Source organism: Papaver somniferum, chromosome 3 (genome assembly GCF_003573695.1).
Source record: "Papaver somniferum cultivar HN1 chromosome 3, ASM357369v1, whole genome shotgun sequence".
NCBI lineage: Eukaryota > Viridiplantae > Streptophyta > Magnoliopsida > Ranunculales > Papaveraceae > Papaver > Papaver somniferum.
The window spans coordinates 34322988-34342498 of NC_039360.1; the positions used below are offsets into that span (position 1 = coordinate 34322988).

At 36.1% G+C, this 19511-nt stretch overlaps 2 protein-coding genes across 2 annotated transcripts; one reads left to right on the plus strand and one right to left on the minus strand.

Annotated features, from left to right (window-relative positions):
• The first annotated feature begins 2342 nt into the window (after positions 1-2342).
• LOC113355812 (pentatricopeptide repeat-containing protein At1g52640, mitochondrial-like) lies at positions 2343-4070 on the plus strand. The gene has a single exon (XM_026598762.1). The coding sequence runs from the start codon at positions 2350-2352 to the stop codon at positions 4030-4032; it is 1683 nt and encodes a 560-aa protein (XP_026454547.1). The 5' UTR covers positions 2343-2349; the 3' UTR covers positions 4033-4070.
• A 5-nt stretch (positions 4071-4075) lies between these two features.
• Positions 4076-8300, minus strand: LOC113355813 (CBL-interacting serine/threonine-protein kinase 24-like). The gene is made up of 14 exons (XM_026598763.1): positions 7813-8300; positions 7278-7340; positions 7078-7149; positions 6896-7003; positions 6735-6809; positions 6573-6623; positions 5995-6120; positions 5810-5899; positions 5593-5715; positions 5309-5425; positions 5032-5148; positions 4772-4828; positions 4574-4648; positions 4076-4481 (listed from the first exon to the last, which is right to left on the minus strand). The coding sequence occupies exons 1-14, from the start codon at positions 7969-7971 to the stop codon at positions 4386-4388; spliced, it is 1329 nt and encodes a 442-aa protein (XP_026454548.1). The 5' UTR covers positions 7972-8300; the 3' UTR covers positions 4076-4385.
• Positions 8301-19511: the final 11211 nt, after the last annotated feature.

Sequence of the window (19511 nt, forward strand, 5' to 3'; positions counted from 1 at the left end):
ATTATGAGGTGATTTATATTACTATGTTGTTCTTCGGGAATATAAGTCCGGTGCATGAATTGGTTCCTATTCACCTTGATTTATCAAAATACGGAACAAAAACTCGTAGGTATTTATGTGAGAGACAGATTTATCTATTCAATAGACTTTTCTGTGTGAGATATATTTGTTTATCAAGTCTTAAACTTTGGGTCGTAGCAACTCTTAGTTGTGGGTGAGATTATCTAAGGGAATCAAGTGCGTAGAGTCTTGTTGGGATTCAGAGGCGTAAGGACGCGACTGTACCTTAATCAGTGTGAGATTGGTTAGGGCTCAACTACATTCTACTCCGAAGTTAACTTATAGTAGGCTAGAGTCTGTAGCGGCTTAATACAGTGTGGTGTTCAAATCTGGACTAGGTCCCAGGATTTTTCTGCATTTGCAGTTTCCTCGTTAAAAAAATTCCTGGTGTCTGTGTTATTTCTTTTCCGCTATATAATTGAAATATCACAGGTTGTGCATAGTTCGATCAATTATATAATCCAACCTTTGCTTGTTGATATAAATTGATTAACACTTGGATATTGTTCTTTGGTACCATCTAAGTTATTTCTCATATTAATCCGGCTCACATATTTCTATTTGTGTTTGATTGCCGATTGATTTGAGAAATTGAGATATAACTCTTGGATGTATTTTCCTTGATTGAATCTGAAAAAGTGGGGGTCTAACAACCACACCCAACAATTCGATTAGCAATCTGTATGGACAAACTCCAATATACTTTTTATGAGAATCCACTAGACAGTTAGACTCAATCAATAAAAAGATATATCAAATAGTTTATATCTCAATCTCTCGATTTAATCTTACTCAAGCAAACTACGAGTCTCGATTAAAGAGAGATAAACTTGGACGGTACCAAAGACCAATATCTAAGGATCAATCAATATCAAACGCACAACCGTTAGGTCGGACTCTCCAATTGATTGATCTAAACGCACAACCTGTATTATTTCAATTATATAACAAATATAATGCGGAAAAGAAATAACACAGACACCACAAGTTTTGTTAACGAGGAAACCGCAAATACAGAAAAACCCCGTGACCTAGTCCAGATTGAATACACATTGTATTAAGCCGCTACAGACACTAGCCTACTCCAAGCTAACTTCGGACTGGACTGTAGTTGAACCCCAATCAGTCTCCCACTGATCCAAGGTACAGTTGCACCCCTACGCCTCTGATCCCAGCAGGATACTGCGCACTTGATTCCCTTAGATGATCTCACCCACAACTAAGAGTTGCTACGACCCAAAATCGCAGGCTTTGACAATAAACAAATCTGTCTCACACAGACAAGTCTATCAAAGGATCAATCTGTCTCCCACAGAAAAACCCTAAAGTTTTTGTTTCATCTTTTGATATAAAATCAAGGTGAACAGAAACCAATTGATAATCCGGTCTTATATCCCTGAAGAACAGCCTAGATTAATCAACCACCTCACAAAAATCTTAACCGTATAGTAGAGAAACAAGATGTCGTTGAATCACAAACGATGAGACGAAGATGTTTGTGATTACTTTTTATATCTTGCCTATCGGAGAGGTTAATCTCAATCCAATCAATCTGATTGTACTCGTACGATAGAAGCAAGATCAGATCACACAACTACGATAAAAGTAGTATCGGTTTGGCTTCACAATCTCAATGAAGTCTTTAAGTCGTTAACCTGGTTTTAGAAGAAGAAAACCAAAGGTTAAAGGAGAACCGACTCTAGCACGCAAACTAGTATCACACGTAAGGTGTGGGGATTAGTTTTGCACAAGGCTAGATGTCTCCTTTATATAGTCTTTCAAATCAGGGTTTCGTCTTGCTCACAAAGCAAACACTATCCACCGTTAGATGAAAACCTGATTTAGATTCAAGCTAATATATCTCAACCGTTAGATCGAAATATTATCTTGTTATACACAAATGAAGTGCACGCTTCTAGGTTTGTTAACCGTACCCAAACGTGTGCATTGTTGGTTCAACAATAGTCAACCAAAAGGTTAGCCATTTGAACATTTCATACCAACCATTTTCTTCTTCACCATAACTAGTTCAAACGTGCGAATTTTGTTCCTAGGCTTGTAAATATTTTTCTTTTAATATAACCATTCCTTTTTCAAGGAAAAAAAAAATATAAATACCCACCTCCATTGGTTTACCGTACACAAGTAGGTTTTGGAAACTGGTTGGCCATCCCTGGCTAGGCAACTTCCCCGGCTTTTTGCCCATTGGCTTGACTCCTAAAAATGTGTCAACAAAACCAGTTAATCTGCGGATTGGAGTGTTGTGTTAGTCTCCTTTCCTAGGAGCAAATGGCAGTCAAAATGTTCCTTTCTAAAACTAGAACATCTCTTTCACTCTTCCTTTGCCAACATTCTTCTTCTCCAACTTGCCATTTTCAACCATTTAGAGTGTCATCAATCTCATCTTCATTTTCTACAAATGGGTTTTGGACAAACAACTCTCTTCAGTCTCTCAGATACTTTTCACAACCAATTCTTCAAAACAACCCCACCAACAATGTGAATGAGATATGTCGAGTACTTAGTGATTATCGCAGTCCTCATCACGATATCGAATCAGCTCTAAATCCATTCTCTACTACGATATCAACAGATTTAGTTGAACAAGTTCTAAAAAGATGCAAGAATCTTGGTGTTTCAGCGTACAGATTTTTCCTCTGGGCTGAAAAATTACAAAATTTCAGTCACAGTAAAGATAGTTATGACATTCTTATCAACATCCTTGGAAGTAATAAACAGTTTCCATTGCTCTGGGATTTTCTTACAGAGATTAAAGAAGATGGTGTTCATCAACTTCGCCATGAGAATTTCTGGAACATTTTTCGTGCTTATGCTAGAGCTAATTTGCCTGGTGATGCAATTAGAGCTTTTAAGAGAATGAAAGAATTCGATCTCAAACCTGGTGTTACTGATCTTGATAATCTTCTGTTTGCATTGTGCAAACGAAAGCTCGTGAAACCGGCACAAGAGTTTTTCGATAAAGTTAAGTTGGAATTTGATCCAAGTCCTAAAACTTGCACCATTTTGATGATGGGTTGGGGTGATTTGGGAGCTTCTGACGAGACACGTAAACTGTTTGATGAAATGCTTGAAAGAGGTTGTAAAATGGATTTGGTTGCGTTTAATACTTTGTTGGAATCTATATGCCGTGGGGGTAAACCAGCTGAAGCTTATAAGCTTTTTCGCGAAATGGGTTCGTGCAACTTGAAGCCTGATGCATTTACTTATTCGATATTCATTCATGCCGCCTGCGAGGCAGATGATATACATTCAGCTATTAGAGTTCTTGATAGAATGAAGAGGTACAATTTAGTTCCGAAAGTTTTCACATTTAACACCATTATCAAGCTTTATGTCAAGAACGAACAACAGGATGAGGCTTATTTACTATTAGATGAAATGATTGAAGGTGGTGTTAACCCGGACGTGTGGAGTTATAACGCAATTTTGGCATTCCATTGCAATCGTACCGAAGTTAATCAAGCCTTGAAGTTGATTTCTAAGATGGAGAAAGATTCTTGTTTGCCGGATAGACATACTTATAACATGCTGCTAAAAATGCTCATCAGAGTGGGAAGATTCGATCGTGCTATGGGTGTTTGGGAAAGTATGGGAGAAAAGGGATTCTTTCCTTCTGCATCAACTTATGCCGTAGTGGTCCACGGCTTCTGTAAGAAGAAGGGAAGAACAGAGGATGCATGTAAATTTTTTGAAATGATGGTCGATGAAGGCATACCACCGTACCGTAGCACTTGCAAGTTGCTGAGAGACCGTCTTTTGAGCTTAGGACTTGAGGAGAAAACTCAGATACTTGCGGATAAAATGCAACGAAGTACGTCTTGCACCATCCAGGAGCTGTCCAGCACAATGAGTGGTGAAGAAGATATTGATGGAGGATCGAGAAAGGAAGATGAAGAAGTGCAGAAACCAATGTGGTACGCACATTGTGAATCAGAATCATCAGATGGATAGAACGCCTGAACATAGTTGGGCATTTTTGATTTATGGCGAAGCGAAATATCATATATGAATCCAACTTGAGAAGTATTTATTTTTATACATGATCAAAATTTTGGGATTCTTAACTCTATTTTCTACAAACTTAACGACGAGCAGCATCATTGCTAGACTTATAACAAGTAGTACTTAACAATTAAAACACCGTAAACTAAACTCAATTATTTGCATTTCTTATAGTTACTATTTGTGTACAACAATACAGGAGAAGGCTTTCCTCAAAGATGACCAAGCAGTTGGCTATTTAGGTCCTGTGAAGAATTAGCTTGCCTGCTTTTTCGACTTGCGTCACACCCTTTAGGATTGGGTCAGCAAGTCATTGATTTAACCAATCCAGGCATCGCACTAGCTTCTGTTGGTTTCCAAATTATATGTTCAAGTTTCGAGCATAAATTCTTGTAGAACTGCCAAAATGCAAGGTACAAGTTTACACCAGCAAGGGTCAAATAGTGGCCACCAGACGTGAATTAGAATTTGATAAGATATGCAAGCTCACCTTGTGATATTCAAGAGTATCCCCGGAGGCTTTTCGAACATCTATCATGAAAAGAGAAGGTGCCACTTCGTAAATCTGATTTGAGAACAATAAGGTCCAGTAAGAACTAAGCATTTAAAATATTTCAACATGAACAATAGCTTCTTCATGGAAAAATGATACCAAGGGAATTAAAATAAAACAGTGATAGAAAGGTACCTCCAAGGCAACAGCAAAACACCCGATCTTATTAGCAGATAAACCTTCCAGTCTCATCTGTGGTAACGATGAAATGGATAAAGGGAAAATTAGATAAGATCAAGGATAATCAATAACCAAAAGCACCACTACAGACTATACTGAAGCTATCATCAACTGAAGAAGGTAAAAAGAGCAGTTACGAGATAAGATGCCATGAGCCGAGGCTCAGTGAAGCGTAGATCTATAAACTATAGTGAGGATATCATCTTTAGATTTACCTTATAGTTACGAGAATGGACCCTGAGGTGCAAGGATCCCGCAGCAGCTTCAATTGCTAAAATAATGTCATTCGCTGGTTTGCGAGACACAAAGCGAGTCTGTCTTTTTATATAGTCCTGGCCAAGAGAATGTAAAATAGATTCATTCCCTTTTTAATCTCCTAATCTGGTATATCTCGGAAAGCTATATATTTTCCCACTAAAATTGAGAACCAACAATATGGGAGATAAAGAAAGATCACGTGTATGATAAAATTACAAATGCACAGAAACGAACCTGTCTCCTGTCAAAGAGAGCTGATAGGTTCAATCCTTGAGAAAGCGTGATCATCTCAAATGCATTCATAATCAAAGGGCCTTGATCATTAGCCGTCCTCTCAGATACATATTGGTCCTGTGAGAAACCCGTAGAACAACAAAGTGTCAGCTACATAGATTCATAAAGCGACGGATAATAAGAAAAATTTATTGGCAGAATGAGATAGCACTGGATAATAATTTCAACACGCAAACGGTTCCCGTTTAGGTAAAAAGGATAACTGATAGCTGCAATCTACCAACCTCAATGTCATTGAAGACAGCACTAACATCATCCAGATTGACTTTCTCCTCGTTACCATATCTAACAGGCACATAATTTTGCCTGAACCATGGATCACGTTTTATCCCCTCGATGGATATTCGCTGCACGAAACGTGAAAGAATAAAAAAAAATGATAAGACCAGGAAATGAAATATAAAGTAATATAGATATAGAAGCAATGATACGAATACTCACTGTTTTAGGGTTGGGGTTAAGTATCTTTAGTATCAAGGCCTTCGCCCCAGGAGAGAACCAAATTGGACAAGAAAACTCTGCTACATTAATCTGAACATGAAGAAAAATGGTCAGACACTCCCCAATTAGAATGGTGCTCATCATTGCGCAACTGAAATGCCAAAAGGCATACAAAGGTAAATTACTTTTTTGTATAGTGCCGGAAGGTCTGTCTCATCAAACGGAAGGTATCCTGCCATTATGACATATAGGATAACACCACACGACCACACATCAGCACTGGAACCTTCATAACCTTGGTGGCTAAGAACCTACAGGAAAGAACAGCGTACTTCAGAATGTAGATACAACAAAGCTTTCGCCAAAATGATGACAAGCATCTATTTGAAGTACTAAAACAAAGTACATTTTACAATAATTTGGTATGTCATTCTTAGAGATGCAAACACAACAGTCTTGGTACATATTGCAAAATTCACCAAACTACAAGAGATGAAGTGTTCCCTTGAGTACCGAAGCTGGTCTGACAGATGATATACACAAATGAGGTAGATAAATCGTCCACACACCAAATAAAGAAAATTATGAACTTGAGAGTGTAGAGGAGATTAGGAATAAATGGCACCAAAACCCATCATCTTGAAGAAGAAATGACCAACAAATTATAATGAACATAATCCACTTATCTAGGAAAATACATTTGCATAGCCTAAGCATGCTTAATTCAATCACTAAATCCTAGAAAGAAGTACATGGAGGGTACCTCGGGTGCAACATAGTTAGGGGTGCCACATGTTGTGTGAAGGAGCAATCCCTGTAGACAGACCAAACACCAATGAAGTGTAGTACATTTTATTCTTTAAGCTAATGGAAATAAGTAGCTCAAGTGAATGAAGTTGATGCAGTAAACAATTCACAAGCTTACTCGCTCGGGTAGTGCACTCAGCCCAAAGTCAGAAACTTTCAATTTTCCGTGACAATCAAGAAGAAGATTTTCTGGCTACACGAAACAATAAAACAATATGATCAGGATATAGAGTAAAATCATACAACTGCTACTTGGTTAAGCATCACTCCAACACACACCTTCAAATCCCTGTGATAGACTCCCTTCCTGTGACAATAATCTACTGCATCTATAAGTTGCTGAAAGTATTGCCTGGACTCACTCTCGCTGATTCTTCCCTGGTGAACCTGCAAAATCATAACGGTGACGAAAGAACGACATCTGCTCATAGTTTAGAAATGATAATCTTCTAAAGACTTACAATTCTATCAAATAATTCTCCTCCTGTGACAAACTCAAGAATGATAAATATCTTTGTGCGGCTAGACAAAACCTGATAGTTACAAACTTACAGTATTAAAAAAAGCATTATAGCAAAATTACTTATCAAGAATTCATCGAAGCAAAAAGAATGTATGAGTTTCAAATGTCATTCCCTTTAAGCAAATATACCAACAATACCTCATGCAACCTAACTATATTTGGGTGCCTCACAATCTTCATTATGGATATTTCTCTCTTGATCTACAAAACAAATCATAAACATAAACCCAATTAGCCGAATCACTTAAGTTCAAAAGACAGTGAATCACTATAAGGCACAAAATCCTACTAGCATTCTTCTTCTTTTTGATCCTTCGATAGGAATTAGGATGCTGAAGAGTTCCAAACTCAAGTCTACGCCGAACAACTATGCCACTCTACTAAAAGTACATTTGCTACCAGCATCTCTTTCATTTATTACTTCAAAATCTTTGGTATTCTAGTCTACCAGAAATCAATCAACATAACCATGCACAAAACTTGGTCTAATTGGACCAAGTAGAACTATGTTGCTCAACTAGAATTTGATCTCAACCCCGGTTTACATCAAAATCTTGCACTTGATCCACTATAACTATGCACAAAACTTTGTCTAATTGAAATTATGTTAAATTGAGGAATGGAACTAAAATTTTCAAGTACAAATTCTAAGTAACTATGCACAAAACTTTACCTGATCCACCATTTTATGTTTGAGAATGGTAGTCTTGGAAAGAACCTTAATAGCAACATTTTCTCCAGTTTCAGTATTCTTAGCAAACTTAACCTTAGCAAAAGTTCCTTCCCCAATTGTTCTTCCTAGCTCATATTTACCAAGCTTCCTTGTCACCATTTTTTCAGAATTTCTTCAATTTCATTTCTGAAAACTCCTCGACAAAGTTCTACAAAAATCCAATAAAATCACATAAACCCTCGATTCACAATAACTTTTTTTTTTTTTTTTGACGATTCAGAAAACCCGCCGGAGATTGTAACACAGAAGTGGTTGTTTGTTTATTTACGATTCGAATAATTCCGATATGATTCGATTGAGGAATGACTGGAATCAAGGACTGAAATCGGACTTTTGGAATGGCGAAAATGAAATTTGGATTTGACAAAAAATAAATATTAGTAGTATATTTTCTCGCGGGTTAAAATTAAGAGAAGAAGACGACGAAAATCAAGAGAAACAGACAGACGAGCCACGTAATATAAAAGATTAAATTAACTTTAAACTGTTAGTAAGTCAGAAGGGTGTCATCATCTATGTACATGTGTTGTACGAACGATTTGTCATCAACATCTCGGGGACTTTAGTGGGGGACTGGACTGGAGGAGTCTGGTGAAAGCTAATGGAGATGTAGGCGTAAATAATTCACGGATCCGGGTGGAACGATCTTAGGCCATGACCCATTAATATTGCGGAAAGTATGAAGTACCGAATCATTCTGTCTAGGTTCGGTCTGAGGAAAGAAACATTAAGAGAACCCGTGAAGACAGTACGTGTAAAAGTGAAACTCGGATGTGACGCCTGTCAAGTACTAGGGTAATAAATGCTCTGACAAGGTCGTTGGAAAGATAAGAAGAATGTGGTCAGGGTAAGACTCGGGATTAATGATATTGGGCCAGGATGAAGGACGATATCGGCCACAGCTTACTAACAATCAACATCGGACAATAGAATGTCGGGAGAAGACCTCACTAAGCTCGGCTCACCATCTCGGAAAGGACATCACTCATCGCCCGAGAAGAACAACAAGGAAGATGTGCCTGGACTAACACTGTAACTTGGATGTATCATCGTGTGCGACTATAAATAGAGGGCTTTGTAAAGAGTTGGGGGAAGGGGGGGTTATTCAGTGAGAAAGGAGAGAGAACTAAGAGCATTGTGTTGAGAGTAGAGAGTTTACTAGTGAGATACATCCCTTGTAACTTTGAGTCAAGCAATAAGATCATCCCTTTACCCCCGTGGACGTAGGTAATCATACCGAACCACGTATATCTTGTGTTCATGAGCATCTCTTGTTTGTTTATTTCAATGTGTGTGTGTTTATGATTCTTTGGATGTAGAAGTAGGATTTTCCACATCTACAGGAGAAGAAAATGATAAACAATGTCAGTTTAATTTTGGTAAGAATAAAAATTTGGCTGCTAATTCGGTGGTTTCTCTATTCCTAACCTTTTTACGTTTGGTTCTCCTGTGTTTAGATACTCGCAGTGAAAGCGTTTTGCATTTAGAAGAATAAGCCAGCTCCAGATTGAAAGTATTACTGCTTCAGCAAAAGTAATAATCAATTCTATAAGTTATAATTATAAGTAAAATATTTGGACTTCACACAAAATTGTGCTTGGAAACTTTTTAGAAGTTTATTTTCGACTTAATTAAATAGAAAAGTCAGAAGTAATTTTGGTGCACAGTTTTAGAATGACTCGGAAAAATAAAAAATAATTTATTTTTGCTTCTAACTTCTAGAATCGATTTCTGCTTATGATATCTAATCTCCATAACTTATGGCTTAAGTCGAAAAATAACTTTTAAAATAGAATCCAAAATAACATTTTCTGAACAAGTAATTATGATATTGCATTCAAGATTTTGATGCCATATAGGTGATTAGATGGAATTACAACTTTTTTAAAGTGCCAGAATATATGGTAGATATATTGCACTCAGGATTTTATTTCAACCCACATGCATTCAACAGACGCGTGAAGAAGATATTTACCTACCCAGTTTTAATGTAGCAGAGTGTCACGAACTGTTTCAGAACTATGTTCGTTTTGCTACAACTCTCATAGACACTTTTAAGACAATTTTTTTTTACAAAATCTTTTGGGCTCGTAGATTATGGTTTAAATATTGAATGTTATTGAACACCACTTGTGCCTATAAGTTCAAAAAGGCATGCTTGCCACCATGAACTATTATCATGCACGGTTCTAGAACCTTGGACCATAGCATTGTGTAATTTCAAGGCAGACATCTCATATGTTTACATGGATTTCTAATAAGAATTTAATCTAAACTGAGAAAGTGTTTGCTTGAATTCCAAATAACTCTAGCTTGAATTGAAATATACTTAGAGCCCTGGAAATCTATAAAAAAGATGGACTCATGCAACAAAATTTCTCAAATCTCCGGCACTCTTGTGTCCTAGTTGCTAAGCTAGAATGCTAGAGTCTTCCTCTATAACCTAGGTTCTTTATAGAACTGTATTATAGGTTATTGAAGAAGAGGGGGTACCAAGTACACCAACAAATTTTAATTCGGAAACCTGGATGGACAAACTTGTTACAATCAATAGCAAAAATCAACCAAGGATCCGATACATGATTTGAAGATAAATTCTAACTTAGACGATCTCACAAATCAATAGAAATGTTAACCCAGTATGTACCCGAACTGTTGGAAAACTGAATTTTAAAAAGCACAAATCTTGTAATCTTTTCCAAGATACGGATTCTCAAGAATAATCTTGTAGGTAAAACTGTATATGTTGTTCTAACATTATATTTGTGATATTTAAATTATAAAAATAATAATATAAATATGAACAAATAATAACACATGACACTAGAAATTTTGTTAGCGAGGAAAACTGCAAAGCAGAAAAACCCCGAGACCTAGTCCAGAACTTGATCACCACATTGTATCAAGCCGCTACAAACACTAGTCTATTATCAGACTTTGGACTGGAATGCACTTATGATTGAATCGACCCCACAAGCAATTCATCTTCAGTCGCGCTCCTTTACGTCTCTTGGATCTCGCAAGACCCTATGCAATACGATTCCCCTAGATGACATCCTTTATAGGCCTAGGAGTTTCTTCAATCTAAATGAAGACTTTTATGCTACTATGCCTCTAACAAAAAACCTGTTCGATTTCCTTCATAAACATATATAATCAAGGTAACGGAAATCTATGTACTTATATGGAGGATCTTCAAGAAAAGAAGATAACAAGAAAATTTAAGATTAGGTTGAACTTATTATCTTCAAAAGTTATAGAGATGCCTAATTAATTCGACCTCACAAGAACAATATAAACAAATCAAATCAAAAATGTTTTAGACATCTATCTTGTGGAATCACGAAGTCTGAGACGAAAAGAACTTAGAAGATCGATAAGAACAAAATCTGGATAAAAAAACTATTAGGTAAAATATAGTCTGACCGTGTTTCATGAATCCCTTAGTGAAGTCTTTCAAAGTCGTAAACCTAATACAGTTTCACATAGGAAACTAGTTTCAAATAATTAAACTTAGGTTTATAGAGGACGACCCTAGTATGCAATTGGGACACAAAAGTGCCAATATTAGTTTTCTAGTGTGCAGGGGATTATCTATTTATATTGGTGAACAACCTTGGTAAATTAAAAATAAAGTTAAGTTCGTGAACTATTGCCTTGTATAGACTACCAAGTAAGTGAAACTTCTTAATATATATTGTGCATGAAAGCATATGAGAAGTTTGTTTTGAATCAAAAAAAAGATATATGTAACCAGAGTGCACCATATGTTTTCCAGAGAGCTATGGTTAAATAGTTCTAAAATCAACAAGTTTAAATTTGTCACACGACCAAATCAGTTCGTGAACTGTCAAAAAAGTTGATCTAAAAAGTTCGTGAACTGTCAACAGTTTGTATACTTGAAAATAAAAAGTATACATGAAATATCAGAATAAACTGAGCAATCAGTTCGTGTACGCTGAAATAAATAGTATCCAATACTATTTCAAAATCGGCTGATTCAATTCGTGTACTTGAGTTAATTGAGATATTAAAACTCAAGTTTTAATGTTTATAAAGAACCTGCGATTAGGGGATATAAAAACCAATTAGGGGATATAGGAAAAGGACAGAAAAGGGATCCAAATATCAAATCAGGGTCACCCCTTATCTAAGTATTTTAAGTAATTTCTAATCTACCTCTCACTAATCAGGATTAGGAATTAATGATAATTAGTAAAATCTTAAGATTATTTGATAAATGATTAGTGTGTATTATAATTTGTGTTTGGGTGAGTGAGGTGAGAGTAGAAGGAGGGAAAGAAAATTTGAGAGGGAAATTATTTTGGTGAAAATGGAGGATGATTGTGAAGAGAGAATTGTTGCTAAGAGGTTGAATTTTTTTTTTTTTTTTGAATCCACCATTTTTGCAGCTGAAAAAGCTCGGTGCCGGCATGGATGTGGTATGAATACCATGCCAGAAGAAGCCATACTGGCATGGTATTCATACCACGTCCATGCCGGTACCAAGCTTATCGCGGGGGGGGGGGGGGGGGGGGGGGTCCGGGTGTAGCCCCTCCCGGCACAGTTAGAATTTTTTTTTGGTTTTGAAATTCAAAACCTATTCCGTTTTGAATTTTTTCTGGTTTCCGGCACAGTTAGTTAATTCTCGAGCATGCCGGAACCGTTTTCCGGCATGGTATGTTGCTTAAATTTATATGCCGGCCCTGTAAAGTATTCAGAAAATTGAATTGTTTTTCACTTGACTACCGGTATTGACATGTTTCAATCGAGCATGACGGCATTTAGTTACGGCATTGAATGTTAGTTACCAAGCATGCCGACACCTTTTTCCGGCATGATCTTCATCACTTCCGGCGATTTAAAAAAATTATTTCCGGCATGGGCTTCATCACTACCGGCATGGTCTTCATCACTTCCGGCATGGTCTTCATCACTACCGACATGGTTTTCATCACTTCCCAATGTAAAAAAAAATCGTTTTCAAAGTGAGGAGCCGACAGAGAAGGAGAAGAGAATTTGAAAGGGAGTAAGGAAAATTTAGAATTTGAAAGGGAATGGGGAATATTTGGGTTTCAAATCCCTAACCCTAAAAGAGATTAATAAGAAGTGAAGATGGAAATGGGGGATATGGTTTTGTTTTTTGATTTTAAGTTTTTAGATTTTTATTTTGAGGGAAGGGTATTTTAGTATTTTCATACCCAAAAATCACCCCTTAACAGACACTACTGGTTTGGGGAAGTAATCTATATCCCCCAATTGGTTTTTATATCCCCCAATCGCGCGTTCTTTATAAATGCAAATTCGTGAACTGGTGAAACAGTTTGTGAACTTAAGAACTAACTTGACTACTCCTTATAGCTTGCACTCTTCGTTGCGAATTTCATCGTTATACTAAAGTCATACGACATGTCTCGATAGATAATGTGAGTAAATATGATAGTTAGTCCTCTCATACTTTTGTTGATGAAGTTTCCGTTGACGCCGTCTTCAGTCTACAATCTTCAAGGTTGATTAGTGATTTCTCATACTCAACTATCATGCTTTAATCCGAGTCCGAGACTGACTTTAGTAGACTATAAATTAAGACATAGTTTTGTTCAATTAAAAATTAACAACAAACTTGATATACCAAATCTTGTTCTTATTGATAGTTCTTGTATCTAGATCTTGTTCTTATGGATCTTTGAGGTTTTCATAATCTCATATCAGGAACGAGATAGATTGAAATCACAAAGTTCTCTCCTCTTAGGCTTTGTGATTCCTCAATATATATATGTGAACTCTTCTTTAATTTGTTTGAATTATTCTTGAGAGGTGGTTAGTAATCCAGGCTTCTCAGCTAACTGAGTGTAAGTGTTCCGGATTCGTGAGGTTTGCTGAACTTTGTCTACTGTAAACAGATCTCCAAACCCAAATTAAAAATCCAATATTTCTATTAGAGACATATAGGTATCAAAAATATTCACTGAGGTTATCTTAGGTTTTAAAGGACGCCGGCTAAGGGAATAAAGTGTGTAAAATCTTGTGAGGTTCAAGAAGCGTAAGGAACTTGACTGCAACTGAATTGCTTGAAGGATGAATTCGATCTAAACTACATTTTAGTCTGAAATATGATAGTAAGCTAGTTTCTGTAGCGGTTTAATATAGTGTGGTATTTAAAGCTAGATGAGGTCCCGAGATTTTTCTGTAGGTGCAGTTTTCCTGGTTAACAAAATTCTTGTGTTTGTATGCTCTTTACTTTTCCGCATTAAAATTTATTCTTTTGATTGTTAATAGGTACTATACAAATTCATACACTTATCAAACGAAAAGGATGGTGATGTACTTGATACTCTCTGCTTTTCAAATAAGATACCATAGTGTTATTACATTGATTATTAGTTTATATATTGTTGAGCCCTATTAAAACTTAAATTTTTTAATATCTTATAAATTAAAGGGGTTATTGATTTAGTCCACTGGCCCAAATCGAGACTAATTTATCGGGAATTAGTTTAACAAAATTCTATTATACTTCAGTTGTCGGTGCTTGGAGAAGTCAGTGGTCATCTAAAACTTCATTTAACTTCACAAAAAAGGTAAAAGCCAAGGTACGAGCTTTGTAGGTAGTGGAGCGACCAAACAAAAAAAATTACCAACTTAAGTGATTGGTTTGTTAAGTCCTGGGTAGTCAATTGTTCGTCCACAACGACTAAATTGGTACTCTCTTTATACCTCAAAAGTAGTTTTTTACGGTTTATTTTTTTCCAAAAAAGTTGATACTTAGCATTAAACAAAGCCAGATTCTAAATATTGTCGACTATTGTTACTAAATCTTAGTCTTAACTAAAAATGTACAATTTGATAGCTATGCTTCGTAGTGTATGTGCTTTAAAATGCTCCGCAACAATAAAAAGTTTACAAATTGTACTGTTATTATTCATGAGGGTATAATTGAAAAAAAAATACGTAAAAACTTTCATCTCTTTATTTTATTTATCAGAATATAAAAACATTTATAGCTTGTTTGGATGTCACTCCATAGTTTGTTTTTTGACTTCTGGAAGAAGAAAAATCAAAAGTACACAATTTCAGAATATCTTCTAGAAGTAAAAAAAGCTAACATTTTTGTGAAGCAAAAACATTTTACTTCTGATTTATGCTTCTGGAGAAGTGGAAGCACTTTGGTACGCAAACAAGATTTTTAAAACTTAGATTTTTTTTTCCCCGAGAATTATGTAAACGTCAAAAGAACCCATTTTTAAAGTTCAAAGGGAGTATTGGTTACAGTTGAATTTTTCTTGTTGATTTCGACTAAAATTATTGGTTGTATAAACATATTTGCTAAATCATATGTTAGAGCATTGCTCGGTCAAACTCGCATGCGTTGCTATCTCAAGCATGTTTGTGAATGTTAGTGGTCGAAACTATAAGTCTTGATTTCTAGCCTATTTGTAGATGTCTCGGACTAGGACATCGATAGTGTAGTTGAGCTTAAATCTCTCGACGTTCATCTCTTGAAGACGAAGAACTACTAAGGGGAGCTTTTGAACTTCTTCGATAAAAGGTATGTGGAGCCTTTAAACTTATCTATCACTTGGAAAGTCTATTTCTACTATCTCCTATATTGAGACATAAGTCGTGTTATGATATAGTTTTCTCTATACACATTTGAGATTTCGAGCTGAGTATATCTTTCTTACATGTTTCTCGAAATATGTGTTGGTAAGCTTTCGCTTCGAACAAGTTCATCTTATATCATGAGAAAATTACCGAGTAACATCTTACATGGTTTGTGTGATACAATCATTTGGTGTAAGACTTGGAAGGTTTCAATATTGATTATTTCAATATCTTGAAAATTGCTTTGATGTCGATAGTGTGTGAAAACGGCTATTTACATTATAGAAGAATGTTTCAATGATTGAAATAAAGAGTTGATGATGTAACCATCTTTAGATATAAGCATATATAGTGTGTTCGCACATTAGTGTATAAGTCCATAAACCGGAAGCCAAGAGTATGCATATGTGTGTATACGGATTTGGTCAAACCGAGAATTTTTGCTGAGTTTGGTTTTGTCAAAACTCACAAACCAGTCACCTTATGTATGCGTACCCATACGCATACTGGCGGAAGTTTTTGAACCGAGAATTTCTGCTGAGTTTGGAAACTTCACAAACTCAAAACCGGTTGCTTAAGTACGCATACCCGTACGCATACTTAAGCTGGTTACTTTGTCAAATCGGTAAAGTCCATGAAATTAAACATTTAAATCATAAGGAATGCAATCTTTGCAAACAGTGGCTATAATGTTCATGACTTATCCAAGTGAATCAAAACGATTTAATTTCAATTGTGTTTTCTAAACAATTGAACAACTCCTAACTAGTTTCATTTGAGTCATTTGAACTAGTTATGAATAAGGTTGATATGAGAGTAATCATATGTCTAACCTCGGTTAACTATTTATGAACCAACATGGTGTACATGTGTAGGTACGGCTACATAAAGCTAAATGAGGGTACATTTCATTTGTGTGTAACAATCTAATTTCAATCTAACGGTTGAAAGATATTATCTTGGTTGAATCAGGTTTTTCATCTAACGGTGAATATTGAATGCTTTGTTATCAAGGTATCTTGGATTGCAAACCCTGATTTGAAAACTATATAAAGGAGAACTCTAGCAACTGGGAAAACTAATCCCCACACCTCCCATGTGTTACTAGTTGCATAACTAGAGTCGGTTATCCTTTAACCTTAGGTTTCTTCTCGAGACCCCGTAGGTTAACGACTTGGAGACTTCATTGGGATTGTGAAGCCATACCCAACTATTATCTTTTTAGTTGCATGATCTGGTCTTGCTATTTCTATCGTGTTGAGTGCAATTGAAATAATTGGCTCGATATTTTATATTTCCGATAGGCAAGATAGAAAAGTAATCACAAAGAAACTTCGTCTCATCGTTTGTGATTCCACAATAACTTGTTTCTCTAGTCGATTAAGTTTATTGTGAGGTGATTCATAATACTAGGATGTTCTTCGGGAATATAAGTCCGGTTTATCAATTGGTTCTTGTTCACCTTGATTTATCAAAAGACGGAATAAAAACTCTTGGGTATTTCTGTGGGAGACAGATTTATTCAAACCTATAGACTTTTCTGTGTGAGACAGATTTGTCTATCAAGTCTTCGACTTTGGGTCGTAGCAACTCTTAGTTGTGGGTGAGATCAGCTAAGGGAATCAAGTACGTAGTATCCTGCTGGGATCAGAGACGTAAGGAGCGCAACTGTACCTTGAATCATTGTGAGATTGATTAGGGTTCAACTATAGTCCATTCCGAAGTTAATTGGTAGTAGCTAGTGTCTGTAGCGGCTTAATACAGTGTGGTGTTCAATTTGTACTAGGTCCCGAGGTTTTTCTGCATTTGCGGTTTCCTCGTTAACAAAATTCTGGTGTCTGTGTTATTTCTTTTCCGCATTATATTTTGTTATATAATTGAAATATCACAGGTTGTGCGTTAAGATCAATCAATTAGAATATCCACCTTTGGTTGTTGATTTACATTGATTGACACTTGAACATTGGTCTTTGGTACTGTTCAAGTAATTCCTATTATATTCAATCAGGCTCGCAGATTTCTATTTGCTGATTGCGGATTGAATTAAGAGTTAGAGATATTAAACTCTTTGATATACTTTAATCTAGATTGAGTCTGACTGTCTAGTTGATTCTTTAGAAAGTGTATTGGAGTAAGTCCTCTCAGATTGCCAAACGAATTGTTGGGTGTGGTTGTTGTACCCCCGTATTTTCAATTGGTATCATAGCAAGCAAACACATTAAAGACCTCATAAGTCCGTGTTTGTAGCGATCTGAGGATGGACGATATAGTCTCTGATAAACACATCGCCAGAAATAAAAGGTCTCTTTCCTTAAAGTCTATTAAATAGAAAGATTTTTCAATCTCGAATATAGAAGAACCGTGTGTTCAAAAGAAACAGACAAACATTAACAAGTGGTTTCCTGACTACCTTACCAAAGAGTCTATCTCTGAAGATGAAAGGAATTCATCCAAAGAGAGTGATGTAATTTTAAAACTTGTTAGAATTCAGGATGATAATGTCAACCGGTTGAAACACAAAGTCAATTCTCTAGTTGGTATGATAAGTGAACGCGACTCTTGTTTAAAGATCCTTCAAGAAGTAAAACTCAAAAAGGATGCTTTGAAAATTGAACATCTCTTAAGTAAACTCTCGATTCAAGAGTGTTCAAAAGAGTCCACCATACCAACTGCTTCTGGTTTAACTGTAAGAGAATTAGGTTCAGAAGCAAAACCGAAAATACCTTATGTTGAAAAGGATGTGTCTGTATCTCCTCCTAATCAAGGAAAACTCACATCACACAGAAGGAAGAATTCTCCCAACAATGGTGTTAAGACTGTTTTATCTAATCACTCAGGTGATCAAAAAGTGTGTCTCTTTTGTGATTCAAAAGGACCAAGTAAACAAAAGAGGAAGTCTAGGTTGAACGACAATTCTATTATTCGTCTTCAACACACCTTAGATTTAATTCTCAAAGGTGTAACTGACATTCGTATGTCTAAACCAATTGGTTTTAGTACTCACCCTGTGTACCTCACCAGGAAAGTTAGTTCAAGGTGTTCCTCGAATGTTCAAACACATAACAGTCTTCATAAGCCAGTTCGACTACGAAGAAGAACTCATGGATATTCTTCTGTCAAGAAGGGAGATTATGTTGTTCATGATGTGAAAAAGGTACCAGAAGAAGGAAGCAAAAATGGAGGTATGGAAGAAAACTTAAAAGGGGTAATTGAAGGATATAAAGAAATTATCAACAGGCTGTTCGTTCCCTCTGACCAAAATTCTTCAGGTAAGAATCAACACTATGCGTCATATTTTGATGATAACAAATTTTATGATAACTTTTCACATCATAATGGTTTTCCTCCAAATATTAAGAAAAAGAGTTTAACCGGAAACAACGTTCATTTAATGAGCCCAAGGCTCATACTTGTGCTAATTAATCACAAAGTTGAAACCTCACTTTCTTTAAAAATCCTGACAAGAGTAGGATGTATTCAGGTATACTGATGACAAAAATTGGTTCTCTGATTGTCTATGCTATTTGCTTATCGTTCTTAGCTGGATAATCATTGTCAAACAATTCTGATTAATTATTTGTATGTTGTTGTATTGATAATCTTAAAATATTGTTGTAAGGAAAAAGTTGCTACTCTTACTCTAAAAATTGTCCTGTATAAATATAATTTTTTTTTGAGCTAAAATCTGTGAGTTCTCTCACACAGGCAGACATTTTTAGCAAACAGTTGCATCTATTGAGTACCTCTCTTTTGAGTTGTTTAATGGGCCATATTCGGGTTCGTACGGGTATCCTGGTTGATGTCACGAACTGACTCTGGAAACCCTATTTCTGGGTTCCTGTGGATCCCTTTCTATACCAAACGTTGTTTGAAAAGTACGCATACCCAGGATGCGTCTTCATCAAGAATGGCTTCACCATCTGGTTTTGGCAGTTTTCCAAGAGGATTTATTGATAAGGGTTTGGATCTCAAAGAAGAGGAGAAAGGGACTCTGGTAGAAGTTGATGACACATCCCCTCAAACTCTTCACAACT

Excerpts from the sequence above, each read along its gene's own strand:
- LOC113355812 (XM_026598762.1), top strand. The coding sequence starts at position 2,350 with ATGGCAGTCAAAATGTTCCTTTCTAAAACTAGAACATCTCTTTCACTC.
- LOC113355813 (XM_026598763.1), bottom strand. The coding sequence starts at position 7,971 with ATGGTGACAAGGAAGCTTGGTAAATATGAGCTAGGAAGAACAATTGGG. Across the intron at positions 7,341-7,812 it reads AACATAAAATGGTGGATCAG|ATCAAGAGAGAAATATCCAT; the intron begins GTAAAGTTTTGT and ends TTTGTTTTGTAG. Across the intron at positions 4,649-4,771 it reads GTTTTGCTGTTGCCTTGGAG|ATTTACGAAGTGGCACCTTC; the intron begins GTACCTTTCTAT and ends TTCTCAAATCAG.